The 26,497-nt window shown below is 42.3% G+C and overlaps 1 protein-coding gene across 1 annotated transcript; it reads left to right on the forward strand.

Annotated features, from left to right (window-relative positions):
• Positions 1 to 3,026: 3,026 nt before the first annotated feature.
• On the forward strand, positions 3,027 to 26,302 carry LOC106579698 (phthioceranic/hydroxyphthioceranic acid synthase-like). Its single transcript, XM_045702792.2, has 6 exons — positions 3,027 to 3,108; positions 3,641 to 3,794; positions 8,304 to 8,464; positions 11,797 to 12,003; positions 15,537 to 15,718; positions 18,357 to 26,302. The coding sequence occupies exons 1-6, from the start codon at positions 3,027 to 3,029 to the stop codon at positions 23,919 to 23,921; spliced, it is 6,351 nt and encodes a 2,116-aa protein (XP_045558748.2). The 3' UTR covers positions 23,922 to 26,302.
• Positions 26,303 to 26,497: the final 195 nt, after the last annotated feature.

The raw sequence follows: 26,497 nt of genomic DNA on the forward strand, positions 1-26,497 counted from the left end.
ACAATGGCAACTGGCCGCGAAGGGCATGGATTTTTTTTTTAGGATGCATTACGGCCACACAAAGGGGATGCCGCCACTGCCGTGAAATTCTAGGCATTATCAGGTGCTTGTCAAATTGTGAATGAGTGACTGATGTACAGACAGTGTGTACAGCCTGCACAAAAAAAACAAAGCAGAGCTCATGCCTTTCAAGCGACTTTTTTCAAATCATCATTAGAGTCACATCATGCAGCCTTACAATGTATTACAAATCAAAACATATAGCCCAACATTTGTAGAACAACTAAAGTTACATTACCATCTATAAATTAAGAAAATAGGAGGACCCATTTCTTTGTTAATCACTCGCCACAGAATAGCCGAGTGTGCGCACTCCCTCAAATCGTTTGGAGAAAATATCCTTTCTATATTATTCAGCTTTGTTCAATTGTATTCTTCATACTATAAAATAATGACTCGGAATTCTAAGCAAAATCTTGTCTGCTAAAGGAGTGTAGCCCACAGCCATTTGGCATAGCCAGATCAGGACCTAACATAAAGACAAATCAGAGTATGCAGTTATTTGATTGACAATCACAGCTGACGAAATTTCGTGATCGACACAGCAATAATGAGGAGCAGTTTTATTTAATCCATTTTAGCATAAGACTGTAACGTAACAAAATGTGGACTTCTTTTAAGTCTTATACCGTTTCTTGTTAACAACATCTTGACCTACAGTCCAGCCTACAAGGCCTTACAATCGGATAGCTAGTGACCTTACAATAGGCTAACTAGTGACCCTACAATAGGCTAGCTAGTGACCCTACAATAGGCTAGCTAGTGACCCTACAATAGGCTAACTAGTGACCCTACAATAGGCTAACTAGTGACCCTACAATAGGCTAACTAGTGACCCTACAATAGGCTAACTAGCAACTCTACAATAGCCTAACTAGCAAATCTACAATAGGCTAGCTAGTGACCCTACAATAGGCTAACTAGCAACTCTACAATAGGCTAGCTAGTGACCCTACAATAGGCTAACTAGCAACTCTACAATAGGCTAGCTAGTGACCCTACAATAGACTAGCTAGCAACTCTACAATAGGCTAGCTAGTGACCCTACAATAGACTAGCTAGTGACCTTACAATAGGTCAGCTAGTGACCCTACAATAGCTATAGGCTAGTTAGCAACCCTATGTCAAAGAGAAAGCTGTATTTTTGCAAGAGATGAAAACTTGGAAATGATACATGTGTTACCTGATGCTGATGCACTGTCACAGGATACCAAGTGCATTTAAGTGAAGGGGCACATGTTTAACATTGTATCCAGAATGACTGCTATGTTACTAGTCATGCCTGGCACAGACCATTCGGTAACACAGTTGTTGACTAAAACCGTCCTTGGGTGAAAAGTCTAAGAAAATTATTTGCTAACAGGTCCACAATAATTTGTCGAATATTTTGTGATCGACACAGCAATAATGAGGAACATGTTTTATTTAATCCATGTTAGAATAAGGCTGTAAGGTAACAACATTTGGAAAGATAGAAGGGCCTTGAATCCTTTCCGTGAATACTATAGTATTCATACAGTAATATACTATACTATTTTTACATTTGCTGCATCTGCAAATTCTACAAAACATTAAAGAGAGAGGGAAGTGAAAGACCAAAATAGGAAGTATGACGTAATGACGTGAGAAGTGGAGGAGCTGTGTCAGGAAAATAAGTAGGAATCCCCCTGACACTCTACTTGTGGTACCATGTGACTTCTTTGAAGTCCTATACCGTTTCTTGTTAACAACATCTTGACCTACAGTCCAGCCTACAAGGCCTTACAATCGGATAGCTAGTGACCCTACAATAGGCTAACTAGTGACCCTACAATAGGCTAGCTAGTGACCCTACAATAGGCTAACTAGTGACCCTACAATAGGCTAGCTAGTGACCCTACAATAGGCTAGCTAGTGACCCTACAATAGGCTAGCTAGTGACCCTACAATAGGCTAACTAGTGACCCTACAATAGGCTAACTAGTGACCCTACAATAGGCTAACTAGTGACTCTACAAGAGTCTAACTAGTGACCATACAATAGGTTAGCTAGCAACCCAACAATAGGCTAACTAGTGACCCTACAATATAATAGCTAGCCACTTTACAATACACTAGCAACTTTACAATAGGATAGCTAGTGACCCTACAATAGGCTAACTAGCAACTCTACAATAGACTAGCTAGTGACCCTACAATAGACTAGCTAGTGACTCTACAATAGACTAGCTAGTGACCCTACAATAGGCTAACTAGCGACCCTACAATAGGATAGGTAGCCACTTTACATTACACTAGCAACTCTACAATAGGCTGGCTAGTGACCCTACAATAGCTATAGGCTAGTTAGCAACCCTATGTCAAAGAGAAAGCTGTATTTTTGCAAGAGATGAAAACTTGGAAATGATAAATGTGTTACCTGATGCAGATGCACTGTCACAGGATACCAAGTGCATTTAAGTGAAGGGGCACATGTTTAACATTGTATCCAGAATGACTGCTATGTTACTAGTCATGCCTGGCACAGACCATTCGGTAACACAGTTGTTGACTAAAACTGTCCTTGGGTGAAAAGTCTAATAAAAATATTTTTACATGATGCTTCCAAACTTATTATAACGACAAAATTAAATATTTCTTCACCAAAAAAATTGTTCTCACATATTAGCATTATTAAAACCCTTTATGCATCTCTTTTATTATCTTTCATATTCCCAATTACTTTTCTTACTCCACACAAATGCCCTGCCCACTTCACTCCTGCCCCAAAACGGTGACCAATCCAAGCAAGAGAAATTGGATAGAAAAGAGCAGACGCTCTGAGCTATCCTTCAAAGACCAACCTACTACTACTACTACTGCTAATGAGCCAAAGAAACTGGAGGTAAATTCAGCACCTTCTATCTGAGTTTAGGTTATACTAGAGGTTTAGAAATAAGTGCACGCATTGCAGTGTCCAGCTGGTGTGTGTGTGACAGACAGCCAGGATGGAGGAGGAAGAGGGAGCCAGGATGGAGGACGAAGAGGGAGCCATTGCAGTTGTTGGCATTGGATGCAGCTTCCCTGGAGGTTTGACAGTTTATCTAATTTTGTGATGTAGCTAGTTCTCTTAAGAATTGTAATTCATTTCAGTATATCTTTTCACTCACTTTAAAGCAATTTGAGATGACTGGAAAGCAAAATAACTACTGTAGAGATGTATGAATAAAGAAAGGTCTAGAATCACCAGGCAAATCACTGGTTATTGCTATATGCAGTCATGGAATGTTTTCACCTCGTATAGAACCATAAGAAGCTGCTCAATTCATGTTGATTAATTAAATCACTACAATGCCAGCAATGTAAAACCTCAGACTACAGAGGTTATTATACTGCGACAACTATTATGAAACATCTACTAACTTAGGTATGATGTAAATATCTGATCCAAATATGCTTTTAAAGCAAGGGCTTATTTACAGACAAGCTACATTTTGTTAAAAAATAAACAATTGGTAAGAAAAATAATACTTTGATGTAAAACTAATATGTTGATTACTTATTAATGTTGAAACAATTTAGATTAATTCCCTATTCTGATTCAACCAATATTCAATTCCAGGTGAGGGGCTTGACAATTTCTGGAAGGTTCTTCTGGAAGGGAAGAACTGTGCAGTTCCAATCCCTGATGAGAGGTTCAACAGTACTTACTGGTATGATGCTGACAACAGAAAACCTGGGAAGTCTCACACTATCAAAGCTGCTCTCATAGATGGGTTAGTACGAAGATTCACTGACCATTTCTTTTTTTACCACTGCTACTGTTATTCAATTAAAGAATTTCAAGGGTTTGATTCCAAAACACAATATTTTTTTTATCTGAAATGAATGTCTGCTTTCTGTATTAATTATGGCTGTTCTCATACTTTTTGCTAAACTAGATATCTGATACACTTGTGTCATTACCAAAACGTGCTCTATCCAAAGCCATGTGTTTAAAGAGTTGGGGCATTGAAGTTTTAGCATTATTATGCATTGTCACTACAACATTCTATGGCAGCCATGTTAGCACACCAATAAATATATGGGGAATATAAAAACAAATGCTATGTAACTGAATATCTAGATTTTAAACAATATTCAAGTTTTTTAAAAATTGGCCCAATTGTCTATACTGTACAGTGTATTCTGAAAGCATTCAGACCCCTTGACTTTTTCCACATTTTGTTACATTACAGCCTTATTCTAAACTGCATTAAATTGTTTTTTTCCCCCACATCAATCTACAGTCATGGCCAAAAGTTTTGAGAATGACACAAATATTAATTTCCACAAAGTTTGCTGCTTCAGTGTCTTTAGATATTTTTGTCAGATGTTACTATGGAATACTGAAGTATAATTACAAGCATTTCATAAGTGTCAAAGGCTTTTACTGACAATTACATGAAGTTGATGCAAAGAGTCAATATTTTCAGTGTTGACCCTTCTTATTCATGACCTCTGCAATCCGCCCTGGCATGCTGTCAATTAACTTCTGGGCCACATCCTGACTGATGGCAGCCCATTCTTGCATAATCAATGCTTGGAGTTTGTCAGAATTTGTGGAGTTTTGTTTGTCCACCCGCTTCCTGAGGATTGACCACAAATACTCAATGGGATTAAGGTCTGGGGAGTTTCCTGGCCATGGACCCAAAATATCGATGTTTTGTTCCCCGAGCCACTTAGTTATCACTTTTGCCTTATGGCAAGGTGCTCCATCATGCTGGAAAAGGCATTGTTCGTCATCAAACTGTTCCTGGATGGTTGGGAGAAGTTGCTCTCGGAGGATGTGTTGGTACCATTCTTTATTCATGGCTGTGTTCTTAGGCAAAATTGTGAGTGAGCCCACTCCCTTGGCTGAGAAGCAACCCCACACATGAATGGTCTCAGGATGCTTTACTGTTGGCATGACACAGGACTGATGGTAGCGCTCACCTTGTCTTCTCCGGACAAGCTTTTTTCCGGATGCCCCAATCAATCAGAAATGGGATTCATCAGAGAAAATGACTTTACCCCAGTCCTCAGCAGTCCAATCCCTGTACCTTTTGCAGAATATCAGTCTGTCCCTGATGTTTTTCCTGGAGAGAAGTGGCTTCTTTGCTGCCCTTCTTGACACCAGGCCATCCTCCAAAAGTCTTCACCTCACTGTGCGTGCAGATGCACTCACACCTGCCTGCTGCCATTCCTGAGCAAGCTCTGTACTGGTGGTGCCCCGATCCCGCAGTTGAATCAACTTTAGGAGACGGTCCTGGCGCTTTCTGGACTTTCTTGGGCGCCCTGAATCCTTCTTCACAACAATTGAACCGCTCTCTTTGAAGTTCTTGATGATCCAATAAAAGGTTGATTTAGGTGCAATCTTACTGGCAGCAATATCCTTGCCTGTGAAGCCCTTTTTGTGCAAAGCAATGATGACGGCACGTGTTTCCTTGCAGATAACCATGATTGACTGAGGAAGAACAATGATTCCAAGCACCACCCTCCCTTTGAAGCTTCCAGTCGGTTATTCAAACTCAATCAGCATGACAGAGTGATCTCTAGCCTTGTCCTCGTCAACACTCACACCTGTGTAAACGAGAGAATCACTGACATGATGTCATCTGGTCCTTTTGTGGCAGGGCTGAAATGCAGTGGAAATGTTTTGGGGGATTCAGTTCATTTGCATGGCAAAGAGGGACTTTGCAATTAATTGCAATTCATCTGATCACTCTTCATAACATTCTGGAGTATATGCAAATTGCCATCATACAAACTGAGGCAGCAGACTTTGTGAAAATTAATATTTGTGTCATTCTCAAAACTTTTGGCCACAACTGTACACACAATACCCCATAGTGACAAAGCAAAAACAGGTTTTAGCAGGTTTACATCAAGGTTCCCTCTGCACTTTGCTCCGTTCATCTTTCCCTCGATCCTGACCAGTCTCCCAGTTCCTGCCGCTGAAAAACATTCCCACAGCATGGTGCTGCCACCACCATGCTTCCCCGTAGGGATGGTGCCAGGTTTCCTCCAGACGTGATGCTTGGCATTCAGGCCAAAGACTTCAATCTCGGTTTCATCAGACCAGAGAATTTTGGTTGTCATGGTCTGAGAGTCCTTTAGGTGCCTTTTTGGAAAACTCCAAGCGGGCTGTTATGTGCATTTTACTGAAGAGTGGCTTCTGGCTGGCCATAAAGGCCTGATTGGTGGAGTGCTGCAGAGGTGGTTGTCCTTCTGTAAGGTTCTCCCATCTCCACAGAAGAACTCTGGAGCTCTCTCAGAGTGACCATCGGGTTCTTGGTCATCTCCCTGACCATGGCCCTTCCCCACCGATTGCTCAGTTTGGCCGGTCGGCCAGCTCTAGAAAGAGTCTTGGTGGTTCCAAACTTCTTCCATTTAAGAATGATGGAGGCCACTGTGTTCTTGGAGACCTTCAATGCTGCAGAAATGTTTTGTTACCCTTCCCCAGATCTGTGCCTTGACACAATCCTGTCTTGGAGCTCTACGAACAATTCCTTCGACCTCATGGCTTGGTTTTAGCTCTGACAACTGCGGGACCTTATATAGACTGTTGTGTGCCTTTTCAAACCATGTCCAATCATTTGAATTTACCACAGGTGGACTCCAATCAAGTTGAAGCAAGGATTATCAATGGAAACAGTTCAATTTCTAGTCTCATAGCAAAAGGTCTCAATACTTACTGTATGTAAATAAGTTAATTAAGTTTTTATTTTTAATACATTTGCAAACATTTCTAAAAACCTGTTTTCACTTTGTCATTATGGGTTATTGTGTGTAGATTGATGAGGGAAACAAAATATTTAATCAATTTTAGAATGCTGCTGTAATGTAACAAAATGTGGAAAAAGTCAAGGGGTCTGAATACTTTCCAAATACACTGTCTATGGCTCTGGCTATACTCCGAGTCCATATCCGAGTCCAAGAATCAATCCATCCTTGACCGACAAATAATGAATTGTGACAGACTTTCAATGTTGTTATTATTCCTTAAATCCTTCCCTAAAGTGTTGTAACGGCCGTCGAAGGGAGTAGACCAAGGCGCAGCGGGTTGAGTGCTCATTTTAACGTTTATTGAACACTTACAAAACAAAACAAGAAAAGAAAACGAATGAACGCACACTATTGCAGGCTACTCACAGCTATGCAAAATCAACTTCCCACAAAAGACAGGTGAAAAAAGGGCTACCTAATTATGACTCCCAATCAGCAACAACGATGTACAGCTGTTCCTGATTGAGAGCCATACCAGGCCAACACAAAGAAATACACAACATAGAAAAACATAGAAATACAAAAACATAGAACCATACCCAAAAACCCCGATAACACAAAACAAACACACCCCTGCCACGCCCTGACCAAACTACAATAACATATAACCCCTTATACTGGTCAGGACGTGACAAGTGTATATAGTCAAACAAGAAAAGCTGCCCTTGATTTAGCCTAGTGGGGAAAAAATGAACACAGTGCATACACTGGATACAATAAATCAGTTATGTGATTTTTTACGTGACAGGTGTGGCATGTCAAGAAGCTGATTAAACAGCATGATCATAACACAGGTGCACCTTGTGCTGTGGACAATAAAAGGCCACTCTAAATTGAGCAGTTTTGTCACACAACACAATGCCACAGATGTCTCAAGTTCTGAGGAAGCGTACATTTTTGCATGCTGACTGCATGAATGTCCACCAGAGCAATTGCCAGATCATTTAATGTTAATTTCTCTACCGTAAGCCGCTTCCAACGTCATTTTAGAGAATTTGGCAGTACGTCCAACCAGCCTCAAAATCGCAGACCACTTGTAACCACGCCAGCCCAAGACCTCCACATCAGGCTTCTTCAGCTGCAGGATCGTCTGAGACCAGTCACCTGGACAGCTGATGAAACTGAGGAGTAAACCCTCCCAGGCCCACGCCCCTACCCAGTCATGTGAAATCCATAGATTAAGGCCTAATTTATTTATTTAAATTGACTGATTTCCTTATACTGTAACTCAGTAAAATCTTTAAAATTGTTGCGTGTTGCGTTTATATTTTTTGTTCAGTATGTACAGTACACCACATTTTGGAATGAAACTCTTAATTTATATAACCAAAGGTACTATACTGTATTTTAGAATGATATTGTTGGTAATGTACAGTTGACCAACAAATGCTCTTGCCCCTGAATTCCCAGCTTCAGATTGCTTTTGTTGTATCCAATATTTTCCACTCTTGTTTAGCGGTTAATGTTTTTATTCTTAGCTTCAATGAATTAGACCTAAGGTTGTTTGGTGTCACTGATGCTGAGGCTGACCACATGGACCCTCAGCACAAAGTCTTGCTGCACTGCACCTACAGGGCTCTAGAGAATGCTGGATTGCAAATAGAGAAAGCCAGCGGAACAAGGACTGGAGTATACATAGGTAAAAACGTTTTATATACCTACAGTACCAGTCAAAAGTTTGGACATAGCTACTCATTCATTTCTTTATTTTTACTATTTTCAACATTGTAGAATGCCAAGACCGTGCAAAGCTGTTATCAAGACACAGGGTGGCTACTTTGAAGAATGTCATATAAAATATATTTAGATTTATTTAACCCTTTTTTGGTTACTACATGATTCCATATGTGTTATTTCACAGTTCACAGTCTTCACTAATATTCTACAATGTAGAAAATAGTCCAAATAAAGAAAATCCCATGAATGACTACAGTAGGTGGGTCCAAACTTTTGACTGGTACTGCATAATGCTAATGACACACCAAATACCTCTGCACTGGTTACATTTGTGTTGCTTCTTAATGTAAGTGTGTATATATATATATATATATATTGCAGATAAATTGTGGGTTCTATCAATGTCGTTTTTTGCATCATTTCCAATCCCCCATATCTTTTAAAAATATATTTTCCCGTAACACTACCTCCCTTTCCCAAATTGGAGTAAACTAATGTACAACAACACTTAGTCATCTACTTCCAGTTTATACCGGACACGGTACATTTTACATTAGTTATCTCTCTATATATTTATATATATATTTGATTATTATTTTTATCGCACCATTCAGCTCATCTATCTAAAAAAAAAAAAAAAAAAACAGTCTTGACCTCCAATTGACAAATATTTTTCAACTGTGCTGTAATGTTTCACAAAAGTTCTGGACCTTTCTATTGTCATATCGTTTCCACAGATTCTAAATATAAAGATGAACTCCTTTACCAAATGTACTAATATATTAATGATTGACTGACCATGGATTTTCAAGTCACCCAGCTGTGTTATTTTCAAAGATAGCTTTAAGTACATTTTGTGATTTTTCAGCCATTCCTAAAACCTGCAATCAAAAACAAGCTACATATAGGCAGTAACAAAACAAATGATGTAAAGATTCTGTCTCTTCACAGCAAAATCGGCAGAGCTGGGAAGGTTGTATCCCCCATATACAGTGCATTCGGAAAGTATTCAGAACCCCTTACCTTTTTCCAAATTTTGTTATGTTACAACCTTATTCTAAGTATTCAGACCCTTTGCTATTAGACTCGAAATTGAGCTCAAGTACATCCTGTTTCCATTGATCATCCTTGAGATGTTTCTACAACTTGATTGGAGTCCACCTGTGGTAAATTCAATTGAATTAATTGGACATGACTTGGAAAGGCACACTGCTGTCTATATAAGGTCCCACAGTTGACAGTGCATGTCAGAGCAAAAACCAAGCCATGAGGTGGAAGGAATTGTCTGTAGAGCTCCGATACAGGAATGTGTCATGGCACAGATCTTGGGAAGGGTACCAAAAAATGTCTGCAGCATTTAAGTTCCCCAAGAACACAGTGGCCTCCAGCATTCTTAAATGGAAGAACTTTGAAACCACCAAGAATCTTCCTAGAGCTGGCCACCCTGCCAAACTGAGTCATCGGGGAAGAATGGCCTTGGTCAGCGAGGTGACCAAGAACCCGATGGTCACTCTGACAGAGCTCACAAGTTCCTCTGTGGAGATGGGAGAACCTTCCAGAAGGACAACCATCTCTGCGGCACTCTACTAATCAGGCTTTTATGGTAGAATGGCCAGCCGGAAGCCATTCTTCAGTAAAAGGCACATGACACAACTGTGATGAAACCAAGACTGAACTCTTTGGCCTGAATGCCAAGTGTCACGTCTGGAGGAAACCTGGTACCATCCCTATGGTGAAGCATGGTGGTGGCAGCATCATGCTGTGGGGATGTTTTTCAGCGGCAGGGACTGGGAGACAAGTCAGGACGGGGGACGAGGAACGGAGCAAAGTACAGAGAGATCCTTAATGAAAACCTGCTCAAGAGTGCTCAGGACCTCAGACTGGGGTGAAGGTTCACCTTCCAACAGGACAATGACCCTAAGCACACAGCCAAGACAAGACAGGAGTGGCTTCGGGATAAGTCCTTCAGTGGCCCAGCCAGAGCCCGGACTCTAACCCAATCGAACATCTCTGGAGACACCTGAAAATAGCTGTGCAGCTGTGCAGCTATTTACAACCTGACAGAGCTTGAGAGAATCTGCAGAGAAGAATGGGAGAAACTCCCCAAATACAGGTGTGCCAAGCCTGTAGCATCATACCTAATAAGACTCGAGGCTGTAATCGCTGCCAAAGATGCATCAACACAGTACTGAGTAAAAATCAGAATACTTACTGTATGTACAGTTGAAGTCGGAAGTTTACACTTAGGTGAAGCACAAAATAGATGGCATCATGAGCCAGGAACATTATGTGGATATATTGAAGTAACATCTCAAGACATCAGTCAGGAAGTTAAAGCTTGGTCGCAAATGGGTCTTCCAAACTGACAATGACCCCAAGCATACTTCCAAAGTTGTGGCAAAATGGCTTAAGGACAACAAAGTCAAGGTATTGGAGTGGCCGTCACAAAGCCCTGACCTCAATCCAATTGAATATTTGTGGGAAGAACTGAAAAAGCGTGCGAGTAAGGAGGCCTACAAACCTGACTCAGTTACATCAGCTCTGTCAGGAGGAATGGGCCAAAATTCACCCAACTTATTATGGGAAGCTTGTGGAATGCTCCCCGAAACGTTTGACCCAAGTTAATCAATTTAAAGGCAATGCTACCAAATACTAATTGAGTGTATCTGTCCCACTGGGAATGTGATGAAAGAAATAAAAGCTGAACTAAATCATTCTCTCTACTATTATTCTGACATTACACATTCTTAAAATAAAGTGGTGATCCTAACTGACCTAAGACAGGGCATTTTTACTAGGATTAAATGTCAGGAAATGTGAAAAACTGAGTTTAAATGTATTTGGCTAAGGTGTATGTAAAACTTCCGACTTCAACAGTAGATGGGAAATTTCTGTTTTATTTTGTAATAGATTTGCGAAAAAGTCAAATCTGTTTTTGCTTTGTCATTATGGGGTATTGTGTGTATATTGATGAGGGAAAAAAACGATTTAATCAATTTTAGAATAAGGCTGTATTGTAACAAACTCTGAATACTTCCAAATGCACTTTTTATAATAATTTAAATTGAAAAACTCTACGTTTTGAATCCACTCCTGTTTGTATCAGTTCATAAACCCTGTGCCATGGAATCGGCACATCAATAATCTCTTCCCAACTATCTTGCAACCAGTATGGCACAGCTGTCATTTTTGTGGTCCTTAAATGGACCTAGGAATACCTGTGGTAATTTGACTTTTTATTATTATTTAGTGGTGACACCATATGATTGTTACTTATATCCATTTTAATTATAGGACTGATGAACAGCGACTACAATCTCACAACAGCCAAATACAATCCCTGCTTGATCAACCATTGGACTGGCACTGGTAAATCCATGAGTATTGCAGCCAACCGGATATCCTACACCTTCAACCTCACTGGTCCATCAGTTGCCCTAGACAGTGCCTGTTCCTCATCTCTTGTGGCACTGCACTTTGCTTGTCAAGCCATAAAACAAGGTACACATCTTTATCTAATTGTGAGTAAGAAAATTGCTTGGCTAGTAGAAGACACAGTATGTACTGTATAGAAACATTTGACAGTAATTTCTATATAAAAACAAATGGAGGATGGTTGTTGCTTGTTTTAATATGTAATGTAGATTGAATGTTGTCTACTCGTCTCATTACATTACATTACATTTAAGTCATTTAGCAGACGCTCTTATCCAGAGCGACTTACAAAATGGTGCATTCACCTTATGATATCCAGTGGAACAACCACTTTACAATAGTGCATTTAAATCTTTTAAGGGGGGGGGGGGGTTAGAAGGATTACTTTATCCTATCCTAGGTATTCCTTAAAGAGGTGGGGTTTCAGGTGTCTCTGGAAGGTGGTGATTGACTCCGCTGTCCTGGCGTCGTGAGGGAGCTTGTTCCACCATTGGGGTGCCAGAGCAGCGAACAGTTTTGACTGGGCTGAGCGGGATCTGTGCTTCCTCAGAGGTAGGGGGGCCAGCAGGCCAGTGGTGGATGAACGCAGTGCCCTTGTTTGGGTGTAGGGCCTGATCAGAGCCTGAAGGTATGGAGGTGCCGTTCCCTTCACAGCTCCGTAGGCAATCACCATGGTCTTGTAGCGGATGCGAGCTTCAACTGGAAGCCAGTGGAGAGAGCGGAGGAGCGGGGTGACGTGAGAGAACTTGGGAAGGTTGAACACCAGACGGGCTGCGGCGTTCTGGATGAGTTGTAGGGGTTTAATGGCACAGGCAGGGAGCCCAGCCAACAGCGAGTTGCAGTAATCCAGACGGGAGATGACAAGTGCCTGGATTAGGACCTGCGCCGCTTCCTGTGTGAGGCAGGGTCGTACTCTGCGAATGTTGTAGAGCATGAACCTACAGGATCGGGTCACCGCCTTGATGTTAGTGGAGAACGACAGGGTGTTGTCCAGGATCACGCCAAGGTTCTTAGCACTCTGGGAGGAGGACACAAGGGAGTTGTCAACCGTGATGGCGAGATCATGGAACGGGCAGTCCTTCCCCGGGAGGAAGAGCAGCTCCGTCTTGCCGAGGTTCAGCTTGAGCTGGTGATCCGTCATCCACACTGATATGTCTGACAGACATGCAGAGATGCGATTCGCCGCCTGGTTATCAGAAGGGGGAAAGGAGAAGATTCATTGTGTGTCGTCTGCATAGCAATGATAGGAGAGACCATGTGAGGATATGACAGAGCCAAGTGACTTGGTGTATAGCGAGAATAGGAGAGGGCCTAGAACAGAGCCCTGGGGGACACCAGTGGTGAGAGCGCATGGTGCGGAGACAGATTCTCGCCACGCCACCTGGTAGGAGCGACCTGTCAGGTAGGACGCAATCCAAGCGTGGGCCGCGCCGGAGATGCCCAACTCGGAGAGGGTGGAGAGGAGGATCTGATGGTTCACAGTATCAAAGGCAGCAGATAGGTCTAGAAGGATGAGAGCAGAGGAGAGAGAGTTAGCTTTAGCAGTGCGGAGAGCCTCCGTGACACAGAGAAGAGCAGTCTCAGTTGAATGCCCAGTCTTGAAACCTGACTGATTAGGATCAAGAAGGTCATTCTGAGAGAGATAGCAGGAGAGCTGGCCAAGGACGGCACGTTCAAGAGTTTTGGAGAGAAAAGAAAGAAGGGATACTGGTCTGTAGTTGTTGACATCGGAGGGATCGAGTGTAGGTTTTTTCAGAAGGGGTATAACTCTCGCTCTCTTGAAGACGGAAGGGACGTAGCCAGCGGTCAAGGATGAGTTGATGAGCGAGGTGAGGAAGGGGAGAAGGTCTCCGGAAATGGTCTGGAGAAGAGAGGAGGGGATAGGGTCAAGTGGGCAGGTTGTTGGGCGGCCGGCCGTCACAAGACGCGAGATTTCATCTGGAGAGAGAGGGGAGAAAGAGGTCAAAGCACAGGGTAGGGCAGTGTGAGCAGGACCAGCGGTGTCGTTTGACTTAGCAAACGAGGATCGGATATCGTCAACCTTCTTTTCAAAATGGTTGACGAAGTCATCCGCAGAGAGGGAGGGGGGGGGGGGGAGGAGGATTCAGGAGGGAGGAGAAGGTAGCAAAGAGCTTCCTAGGGTTAGAGGCAGATGCTTGGAATTTAGAGTGGTAGAAAGTGGCTTTAGCAGCAGAGACAGAAGAGGAGAATGTAGAGAGGAGTGAGTGAAAGGATGCCAGGTCCGCAGGGAGGCGAGTTTTCCTCCATTTCCGCTCGGCTGCCCGGAGCCTTGTTCTGTGAGCTCGTAGTGAGTCGTCGAGCCACGGAGCAGGAGGGGAGGACCGAGCCGGCCTGGAGGATAGGGGACAGAGAAAATCAAAGGATGCAGAAAGGGAGGAGAGGAGGGTTGAGGAGGCAGAATCAGGAGATAGGTTGGAGAAGGTTTGAGCAGAGGGAAGAAATGATAGGATGGAAGAGGAGAGAGTAGCGGGAGAGAGAGAGCGAAGGTTGGGACGGCGCAATACCATCCGAGTAGGGGCAGAGTGAGAAGTGTTGGATGAGAGCAAGAGGGAAAAGGATACAAGGTAGTGGTCGGAGATTTGGAGGGGAGTTGCAATGAGATTAGTGGAAGAACAGCATCTAGTAAAGATGAGGTCAAGCGTATTGCCTGCCTTGTGAGTAGGGGGGGAAGGTGAGAGGGTGAGGTCAAAAGAGGAGAGGAGTGGAAAGAAGGAGGCAGAGAGGAATGAGTCAAAGGTAGACGTGGGGAGGTTAAAGTCACCCAGAACTGTGAGAGGTGAGCCATCCTCAGGAAAGGAACTTATCAAGGCGTCAAGCTCATTGATGAACTCTCCAAGGGAACCTGGAGGGCGATAAATGATAAGGATGTTAACCTTGAAAGGGCTGGTAACTGTGACAGCATGGAATTCAAATGAGGAGATAGACAGATGGGTCAGGGGAGAAAGAGAGAATGTCCACTTGGGAGAGATGAGGATTCCAGTGCCACCACCCCGCTGGCTCGATGCTCTAGGGGTATGCGAGAACACGTGGGCAGACGAAGAGAGAGCAGTAGGAGTAGCAGTGTTATCTGTGGTAATCCATGTTTCCGTCAGCGCCAGGAAGTCTAGGGACTGGAGGGTAGCATAGGCTGAGATGAACTCAGCCTTGTTGGCTGCAGACCGGCAGTTCCAGAGGCTGCCGGAGACCTGGAACTCCACGTGGGTCGTGCGCGCTGGGACCACCAGGTTAGAGTGGCAGCGGCCACGCGGTGTGAAGCGTTTGTATGGCCTGTGCAGAGAGGAGAGAACAGGGATAGACAGACACATAGTTGACAAGCTACAGAAGTGTTGTTTCTTGTATTATTGTCTCCTGTGTCTTTAGAGAACTGTTTCACTTTGATATCCTTTTTCTTCTGAAAAAAATGTTCAGTTCTCTTCTGTCTCAGCCTGTCAATTGTGCCCAGAGGGCAATTTCTAAAAAGATCAAGCAAAAAATAAAATCATACTGTATGTTTGACTATTAACCTTTTTTTCAGCTGCATGAGCAGGTGCTGTTTGAGTGCCACCTGCAATTATATTAAAACCCGTTTGTCCAACCAGGTGACTGTGAGATGGCTCTCTGTGGCGGTGTAAGCTGTATCATAGAGCCACAAGTCTTTGTCGCTCTCAGCAAGGCAAAGATGATTTCACCTGAAGGCACCAGCAAACCTTTCTCCCGCAGAGCAGATGGCTATGGCAGAGGAGAGGGTTGTGGGATTCTTCTACTGAAGCCACTGAAACAAGTGAGCGCTTATGATTTCTTCCATTTGCACTCGTTGCAGTACAGTTCAAACATATTCAAACTGGGCAAACATTTAGCCAGTCAGGCCATAAAACTGTGTCTGGGAGTATTTGATAAATGAAATGAACTCTCAAGCTTTCATTTTGTCAAAGAACTTGTAGAGTATATGACTAATATGTGACATATACAGTGAGCTCCAAAAGTATTGGGACAGTGACACAATTGTTGTTGTTTTGGCTCTGTACTCCAGCACGTTGGATTTGAAATGATATAATGACTATTAGGATAAAGTGCAGATTGTCAGCTTTCATTTGAGGATATTTTCATCCATATCAGGTGAACCGTTTAGAAATCCGTTTTTGTACATTACCCCCCCCCCCCCCCCCCATTTTATGGGACCAAACATATTGGGACAAATGTGACCCATTTCAGTAAACAAGGCGTACGTATGTCGCGGGTCACTACTTCACAGGAGAGCCGTTTGAACATAAACTTTTTTTATTTATCAAAATGCGTTTTATAGGCAGAAATACCTTCTTGAACATGTGAACTTTCATGTGCCTTAATAACAAACTTGTATGCCATCTGTAAATACGAATACAATTGTTAAATGATGAGCCTAGTTGGTTTAGCCACAGAAAAAGTCAGCAACCTTCCCATTAGCGTGGGGTGTTCTCTCATTATGTGTTTGCAAGTAGCTAGCAAGTCAGCCAGTTAGCTTGAGTGTTTGACTGCCGTTGTGGGGTCAGAATATTTGGATCAACCATACTCATCAGCCAGAGCGTCCAGTGTGCGCTCTGAACGCTCCGAGAGCGAAACGCTCTGAATTTACAGACAATCTGACAGCACAGTTACAGTCACCAACGCTCTGGATAACATAACAGCCTAACCAGCTCTGCTAGGGCGAGTAATGTTCAATGAGCTGTTCTCTCATTTGTGTCTGGAAGTAGCTAGCAAGTTAGCTTGGGTGCTTGACTGATTTTTTAAATTTATTTTTATTATTATTATGAACAAAACAAATACAAAAACAGAAATATAAAAACAAAAGTACATAAACCTAACATAAACCTTACATATCGAGATACATTTTCAATTTGGCAAAAAAGTTTCATGGTACGTATAGATTTTTTGTTTTTTACACTTACTGAAAATGTCAAAATAATATTTAAATTCTATCTTAAACAATGGTTTTGTTCTCCGTCGACTTGAAAAATAAAGAAATGAACAGTGAAAGTTATATCAGGGTCCATATAATTTAGATAAAAATTCAACATAATATCAGTCTTTCAAATTAACGTTAATATTAGTTTATTTTAAAATAAAATCTAGCTCACTCCAAAACCTTCTGACATAAGAACAGTCCCAAAATAAATGGTCAAAAGTCTCTGGGTCACAACCACAAAGTACACATTTGTTATCAATAGCTATTTTGAATCTGTGTATAATAAAGCTTACGAGGGTGTGAACGATCGTGAATGGGTGTAGACAAAGAAGGGCTCTCCAGCAGTAGTGTCAAAACATTCAAAGGCCATTTTCTCAAAAGTCTATCAACTTTTAAAGCAAAATTACTTTCACATTGTTCCTCAACTGTAGTGTATGATAGACCATTTTGTAGCTCTCTACTTTTATCCAATGTAAAAAAAAACACAATTTCAAATTTTGCTACATAAGACCGATTTCAGCCGCTCGGTCACACATTCACTTGTGTAATAAAATAGTCAAAAGTTTAGTACCTCTACAAACTTGTTGGATGCTTTTGCTGTTTGTTTTGCTTTTGCTCTTTCAGATTTTTTTTGTGGCCAATAGAAATTAATGGTAAATAATGTATTGTGTCATTTTTGGAGTCCCTTTTATTGTAAATAAGAATAGAATATGTTTCGAAACAGTTCTACATTAATGTGGATGCTACCATGATTATGGATAGTCCTGAGTCATGATGATTGAGAAATGTACAGACTCACAAATATCTATCCCCCCAAAGACGTGCTAGCCTCTCACCCTTATAATAACAGGGGAGGTTAGGATTTTGGTGGGTATGATAATTGTGTGTCTGTAACTTTCTCATTCATCATAATTGACAATTAATTCAGGGCTATCCGTAATCATGGTAGCATCCACATTAATTTACAAAAACTGCTGTAATTTCTAAACCGTTCACCCGATATGGAGGAAAATTACCCTAAAAATCATAGCTGACAATCTGCACTTTAGCCTCATAGTCATTGTATAATTACAAGAACAGAGCCAAAACAACAACAAAAATTGTCACTGTCACAATACTGTTGGAGCTCACTATACTTACCGTCCCTTATTACCTATTTAATTTAGACTGCAATAGAAAAGCTATTATGTATCATCTTTATTACTATGTTTGGTCCATCAAACACTGGTCCATCAAACACTGGTCCATCAAACATGATATCAATTCTGTTGAATTTCAAATCTTTTACAGGCCTTGAAAGACTGTGACCATGTATGGGGCATCATAAGCAGCACTGATTTATATTTTACACAGGCTCTCAAGGAGAATGACCATGTGTGGGGCATCATAAGCAACACTGATTTATATTTTACACAGGCTCTCAAGGAGAATGACCATGTGTGGGGCATCATAAGCAGCACTGATTTATATTTTACAGGCTCTCAAGGAGAATGACCATGTATGGGGCATCATAAGCAACACTGCTGTAAACCAAGACGGTCACACAGTCACTCCAATCACCAAGCCATCCATGGTCCAGCAAGAGGAGCTGCTGCGAGGAATCTATTCAGAGTCTGACCTGTTATCGGTCCAGTACATAGAGGCTCATGGGACTGGAACTCCAGTGGGGGATCCCATAGAAGCAGGCAGCATCTCCAAAGTCATTGCCAAAGCCAGACCTCCAGGTTCAGAGATACTCCGCATCGGCTCTGTGAAAGGCAACATTGGACACACTGAATCTGCAGCTGGAGTGGCAGGGCTAATCAAGGTACTCCTAATGATGAAACATGAAACCATTGTCCCTTCACTGTTCTACTCTGAGGACAGTGCCAGTATCGATGTGAAAGCCTTGAATGTAAAAGTTCCCACTAAAGCAGAAAAGTGGGGCAATGCAGGCTCTGTTGAACGGGTTGCAGGGATCAATAATTTTGGTTTTGGGGGCACAAATGCCCACACCATTGTCAAACAGTACAACAAGTCTCACACCAAAACAGCTAGGGTTGAGCGGTCATATGAGTATTTTGTCCTCTCAGCAGCCTCAGAAAAATCCCTTAACATGATGATACAGGACACAGATGAACAGATAAGTGCAGACAAAACAGTGGAACTCCAGAGATTGTCATATACGTCAGCCTGTAGAAGAAGCCACTTGAAACGTAAATACAGGAGGGCATTCACAACGTCATCACTGGTTGATCTGAGAAACCAGCTAAAATCTGCTTTCAACAAAAAGATTGACCCCTCCATGCTCAATCCAAGGTTAGTGTTTGTTTTCTGTGGGAATGGTGTGACCTACCAAGGCATGTGCAAGCAGTTGCTAAAACAGGAGCCAGTGTTCAGAGAGAAGATAAGGGAGATTGAGGCACTTTTTCAAAGGTACCAAAGAATGTCCATCACAGACAAACTGGAAAGTGCATCGAATGATGATAGCTTTTCAAAACCAGATGTTGTCCAGCCCCTCCTCTTTGCCATTCAGGTTGGCATAGCCAGTCTCTTCAAGCACTGGGGCATCAAACCTGATGCCATTCTTGGCCACTCTGTAGGAGAGGTTGCTGCTGCCCACTGCTCTGGGCTGTTGTCCCTTGAGGATGCAGTGAAGGTGATCTACTTCCGCAGTACTCTGCAGAATAAGGTCACAGGAGGGAAAATGCTTGTGGTCAGTAACATGGTCGTATCAGAGGTCTTGAACCTCCTCCCCTCCTACTCAAATAAGATTTCCTTGGCTGCCTTCAACAGCCCACAGTCCTGCACACTCTCAGGTGATGCAGAGGCTATTGACAGTCTCCATCAAAAGCTGAGCAGCTCAGTCAAGAGGAAGAATCTGTTCCTCCGTGTTCTGGATGTCCCTGCTGCATACCACAGCCAGATGATGGATCCCATCCTGTCTCAACTAGAGGACAGTATTGGCTCTTTACAAGTCAATGATGTTGAGACAGAATTGTTCTCCACAGTGACAGGAAAGGAGGTAGAGCAGCCAGACTTCAGCACAGGCAAATACTGGGCCAGGAACATTCGAGAGCCAGTTTCATTTGAACAGGCAGTGAGATCAGCAGCCAAAGAGAATAAGAATGTGGTCTTTGTGGAGATTGGCCCTAGAAGGGCACTACAAAGAAACATCCAGGAGACGCTGGGAAATGAGACACAAGTGCTAACCTCAGTGCAGCCAGATAAAGATCATGAGACAATGCTGAATTCTGTGTCCAAACTGTTTGAGTTGGGGGTTCAGGTAGACTGGGATCAGTTCTACAGAGGTTGTGAGACATCCCCAACACCTTTACCAAGGTATCAGTTTGATTGTGTGAAGAACAATGTCATCTTTGAGGCAGGCACATTAGGCTGTCATCCTGTATTAACTCAGAGAGGCAATGATGGAAAAACCTTCAGCTGTGATCTGGCTTCAGCCTCAGTGTCTTACCTGCAGGACCATAGAAACAATGATGTTGCAATTGTCCCTGGTGCCCTCTATGTTGAGTTGGGTTTGGCTGCCTTCATGGCCAGTGCCAAACCAAAGGTGCCACTCAACACACTGCAACTCAGTGTCAGTTTTCAGAGTCCATTTGTCATTTCACCAAATTCTCCTGAGTTGAGTGTCAAACTGGATCACATTGAAAACGAGACAACGTTTAAGATACAATCTCCTACAGTAACGTATGCATCAGGCAGCATATCATGCAAGCAAGGGAGGTTGGCCGAAGAACAGTACATCTCTATAGACTCGGTTTACAAGCGATGCACATCAACTATGAGTACTGACGATTTCTACAATTACCTAAGTAAGGGAGGGTTTCAGTATGGTTCTGTTTTCATAAACAGAGGAGATGTGCATTATGGTGAAGACTTGATGGAAGCCATCTCTGTTGTGTCTGTCCCTGAAGAGCTCCTTCCACAGTTGCATGACTTCTGCATTCATCCTGTAGTGCTAGACTACTTGCTCCAACTGACTCAAGTCACAACAGCGAATGCATTCATGGCAAGGCCTGGCTTTCCTGCAGAAATTGGCAGTTTGACTGTTCACGAACCCTTGCAGCCTGAAATGGTTCTGTATTTGAGAGCTGCAAATGTTGCAGTGGACCATTTTGAAGTATCTGGCTGTTTCACAGACAAAGCAGGCCGGGTGTTGGTTGAACTGAAGCATGTTATATTCAAGTATCTTGGAAGTCAATCTTGTGTAGTTGAAGAGTACTTCTTCCACAATGACTTCAGTGTTGTCTCTGATGACTACAAGCCAACTAATACTCCCAAAGCACTGGTCTTCGCTGACCAGACGGGTGTATCCGAAGCCATCCGAAAACACTTGAGCTCACAGTCTCAATACATCTCTTGCACACATGCCAATGATCTCTTGAGCCGTGGATTTAAAGCGCTGTTTGATCAAATGTCAAATCTGAACAGCTTTGAAGAAATCTTGTTTGTGTGGAGCAACGACAATGTTACCTCACACAAAACAGAGGCTATCCTGGAGAACATGGTAAGCTGCTGTGAGATGTTCCGACAAATAGTCCTGGAACTGAAGGTAATGAAATTTCCAAATTCCATCAGAGCAATAACCTTCCGGTCAGCAGAGAACACAGTGGACTGTATCAGCTCAGGCTTTGTCATGTCAGGTATGACTAGATCGTGTGCTGCAGAAATGGCAGATCTTTCCTTCCAGCTGATTGACATCAGCTCTGTCTCTGCAGAGGACATCAGAGCTCTGTCTCAGGTCCTTGACTCATTCCCCTGCAGCAAATACCCAGAATTGGTGGTGAAAGATGGGCAGATTCTGAAACCTTCCATAGTGCACACGCCCCCTGAAAGCAGTGACAACTCACAGGGAAATGTCCATTCTTTGAAGTCTGGGCAGTTCATCCTTCAGACTGCTGATCCGTACAGAATGACTAGCTTGTCTGCCGTTCCCTGTGATGTTGATGATATAAACATCCCAGTGAAATCAGTTGAGATTCAGCTCAGTAAGATATGTGTTCATTCCTCAGACTTCTGTCCTGTCAGTGTCTCTGATCTGAACTATGGTCAGACAATATACTGGAACAATCATACATCTCAGAAGCACCAGCTTCTGGCTCTTGACTTCAGTGGTACTGTCACAGCTGTAGGGAAAAATGTGAACAAACTGAAAGTGGGAGACCATATAGTCGCATGTTATCCCATTGCTGCATCTTCTAAGATTGTGATTCCTGAAGCAGCATGCTACAAGACAAAGAGGCTCACATTTCTGAAGGAGGCTCCTTGTGTGTCCTACTTTGTTCTTGCATGGGAAGTCTTGCATCATGCATTATCCAAAGTCAAACAGCGGAGGTTAGGCATCATCTCATCTGTTCCTGACTCAGGTTTGACAAAGATCTTAGCCCAAACTGCAAATAAATCAGGATGGTATAACATTGTCTTGCCTCAGTTTAGTGATCAGCTTCACAATGTGAACAAGCTTGACGCATTTGTCCTTTTGCCACCATTTGACAAATCTCAGTTTGAAAAAGCTTGCAATGTTTCCGGTGTGAGACACATTGTTGCTGTATGCGAAAATGAGTGGCAATCCTCCTTTTCACAAAATGTCTTCAGTTGTGGCAATGACAATGTTCGCATTCAGACTGTTCAGATGTCTAGCATATTGGAAAAGGGATCTATCAGAGCAGAAAAGCCTCACATTTACCGTTGGCTCAAATCAATGCATTTGGACAAGAAGTCTTTAGATTTTGAAACCAACACCTTTCAGACAATGTCATCCGGTAGCATTGACTTCCTGCCTGTTGAGGAATCTGAGTCGTACTTCAGCTCAAAGACCCTGTCTGTTGTGGCACTGGGTAAAGATGATTCCAAAGGCGCACTGTCCGACATTCAGTTGCTGCCTAAACCAAACCAGCTTTTCCAGAAGAAGTCTGTGTACATCGTTACAGGTGGTCTAACTGGACTAGGGTTTGAAACAGTGAAATTCATTGCACATCGAGGAGGTGGGTACATTGTCATTCTTTCCAGAAGCAGGCCCTCGCCAGACGTACAGCAGGAGATAAGCAAAATTAAGAGTCAGTATGGCACCACAGTCGTAAGCTTGCAGTGTGATGTCTCAATCTCTGCACAAGTGGTAAAGACCATTACTGCAATTGGGGAAAGTTTCCCATCTTGTCCAATCAGAGGGTTGTTCCACAGCGCTGTCGTCCTGCACGATGGGCTGATTGAAACCCTTGACAAATCTCTCTATGAGAAAGTCCTGAAGCCCAAAGTGAATGGGGCTCTGAATCTGCACCACGCCACAAAACACTGCAAGTTAGATTACTTTGTGTGTTATTCCTCCATTTCTGCCTTTATTGGCAATGCGTCACAAACAAACTATTGTGCAGCCAACTCCTTCTTGGACACATTCTGTCAGTATCGGCGAAACGTTGGACTCGCAGGACAGTCCATCAACTGGGGAGCTTTGAACCTTGGTCTCTTGTTGAACAAAGACCATTTACAAACATTTCTGTCAGCAAAGGGGATGATGGTCTTGGAGGTTGCAGAAATCCATGAGAGCCTAGAACAATGCCTTGTGCTGAACAGACCCCAACAGGTTGTCTGCAAGTTCAGTTTCAATAACCTGAGGCGTCATGTTCTTATTCACAATGCCGCCCTAAAAATGCGTCTAGGCGCACTGGTGGCTGAGGCGCTAACAAAAGCCAAAGGGGTAGATACAATATATGACCAAACTACCGCGTCCAAGTCACCAAGTGAATACGTCAGGTCGGTGCTCAGGGAAAAGCTAGGTGTTGAAAATGATCAGCTGAATGACGATTCTTCTCTCACGGCATTAGGCGTTGACTCAATGCTAGCAATGACTTTGCAGAATCTTCTCTTTCAAGACAGCGGTGTGAATGTTCCCCTGGTTAAATTGCTAGACCCCGACAGCACACTGTCTACTTTGGTAGCAATGCTGAAAGAGGGTGCAAACCAGGAATCTGAGCATGGTGATGAACATGTTTTGGATCTGATGGATAATAAGGAGGAAGTAAATTACATGTCGGCTGTATTGTAGAGACTTATTCCATCAACATGTAATTGTTAAAGCTTATTCATTGCAGTCAACTTAATTTTTTTATTTGATTTATTAGGATCCACATTAGCCGACGTCAATAGATACAGCTAGTCTTACTTTACAATTTATATACATTTAAAAACATGAACATGTAATGTAAGTGTGCATCTATCAGTTCCACATACATGTCAGTACATACAGACACCAAGTAGGTCAGATGGGGAAGAGGCTTTGTGTGGTGCACTCATGGCTTTGTATAATACCGTACATTTCTTTGAATTTGTTCTGGACCTCTGGGAACTGTGAAAAGACCCCTGGTGGCATGTCTGTTGAGTTAAGTGTGTATGTTAGTGCTGTGCGTAAGTTGACTATGCAAACAATTTGGAATTTACAACACATTGTTTCTTATAAAACAAGAAGTGACACAGTCAGTCTTCCTCAACTCTTAGCCAAGAGAGACTGGCATGCATAGTATTAATACCAGCCCTCTGATTACAATGAAGAGCAAGAAGTGTCGATCTGTTCTGGACCAGCTGCAGCTTAACTAGGTCTTCCCTTGCAACACTTGACCACATGACTGGACAATAATCAAGATAAGATCAAACTAGAGCCTGCAGGACTTGCTTTGTGTCATGTGGTGTCAAAAAAAAGCAGAGCATCTCTTTATAATTTTTTTATTTAACCTTTATTTAACTAGGCAAGTCTAAGAACACATTCTTATTTACAACGACGGCCTACCCAGGCCAAATCCGGACGACGCTGGGCCAATTGTGCACCTCCCTATGGGACTCCCAATCATGTCCGGATGTGATACAGCCTGGAATCAAACCACGGACTGTAGAGACGCCTCTTGCACTGAGATACAGAGGAGCTTAGGCCTTAGACAGCTGCGCCACTCAGGAGCCCATTACAGACAGACCTATCCCCATCTTTACAACCATTGCATATATATGTTTTGACCATGACAGTTTACAATCTAAGGTAACACCAAGTAATTTAGTCTCCTCAACTTGTTCAAACAGCCACACCATTCATTACCAGATTCAGCTGAGGTCTAGAACTTATGGAAGGATTTGTACCAAATACAATGCTCTTAGTTTTAGAGATGTTCAGGACCAGTTTATTACTGGCCACCCATTCTTTGTTAAGGGTTTCAGTGAATTCATTAGATATGGTTGAACCATCAGGATACCTGGACACACATGCGTTGTTTAATGCCAGTAGCAGGTCATTGGTAAAAATAGAAAAGAGTAGTGGGCCTAGAGAGCTGCCCTGCTGTACACCACACTTTAGTTTGATTTGTTCATGAGGTTTAGCCATATAGAAGGCTAACTTTAGATTAATGTCCATATACATTTCCCTATTATTTGAATGATTAAATATCAATAATGCATATATTGTTACTCAAATACATTTATTTATGGAACTAACTAGTGCAATATAATACAGGATTTTTACTAGAAAAGGTGTTAACAAAGTGGTCAAATATTTGTGTGACATAATTATTATTCCTCTTTTTCTTTTATTATGGTAAAAAGTAGACAACCTTTCAAATGATGGTGATTTATTCTCACAAAATGTATTATGCATTATCCTGATATAATAAACATTGTTATGTCTTGATTATAGTTACTGAGAGGTATTGACATGTTGAAATCACTGAGCTGACTGTTCAAACGACTAGCACACAGCTCAGACGCCCATGCACACCCCACAAGACATGCCACAAGAGGTCTGTCTCTTCACAGTCCCCAAGTCCAGAACAGACTCCGGGAAACGCACAGTACTACACAGAGCCATGACTACATGGAATTCTATTCCACATCAAGTAACTCATTCAAGCCGTAAAATCTGATTGAAAAAACAAATAAAAATACACCTTATGGACAGCGGGGACTCTGAAAAGACACACACACAGGTACAGACACACGCATACGCACACACACACTAGCACACGGACTCTCCACACACGTACATTGTAATATTGTTGTATCGTGGTATTATACATTTTGTATTGTAGATATGTAGTAGTGTAATACTGTTATATGATGTACCGTTTTATTTTAGATTTTTTTGGGGGTGATGTAAGCCCCTTAATGTGTTTGGACCCCAGGAAGAGTAGCTGCTGGCTTGGCAGGAACTAATGGGGATCCATAATAAACCCCAGAAAGAGTATCTGCTGGCTCAGCAGAAACTAATGGGGATCCCTAATAAATACAAATACAAGCAAAAGAGCGTATGTTTTGCTCATGAGGCATTCTTCAGTTATCAATGGGTACTTGTCCTTATAGAAAGTCTACACCCACTTGGATTTCTTCACTTTTTATTGTGTTACAAAGTAGGATTAAAATTGATTTAATTGTCATTTGTTGTCAATGATCTTCACAAAATAGTATAATGTCAAAGTGGAAGAAAAACATAATTTTTTAAAGATAAATAAAAAATAAAACGCTAATATACCTTGAGTCAATTTCAATCAATCAATCAAATGTTTATAAAGCCCTTTTTACATCAGCAGTTGACACAAAGAAGGTGACACAGAATCCCAGCCTAAAATCCCAAACAACAAGCAATGC

This window comes from Salmo salar, chromosome 19 (genome assembly GCF_965601325.2).
Source record: "Salmo salar chromosome 19, fSalSal1, whole genome shotgun sequence".
NCBI classification, from domain to species: Eukaryota; Metazoa; Chordata; class Actinopteri; order Salmoniformes; family Salmonidae; genus Salmo; species Salmo salar.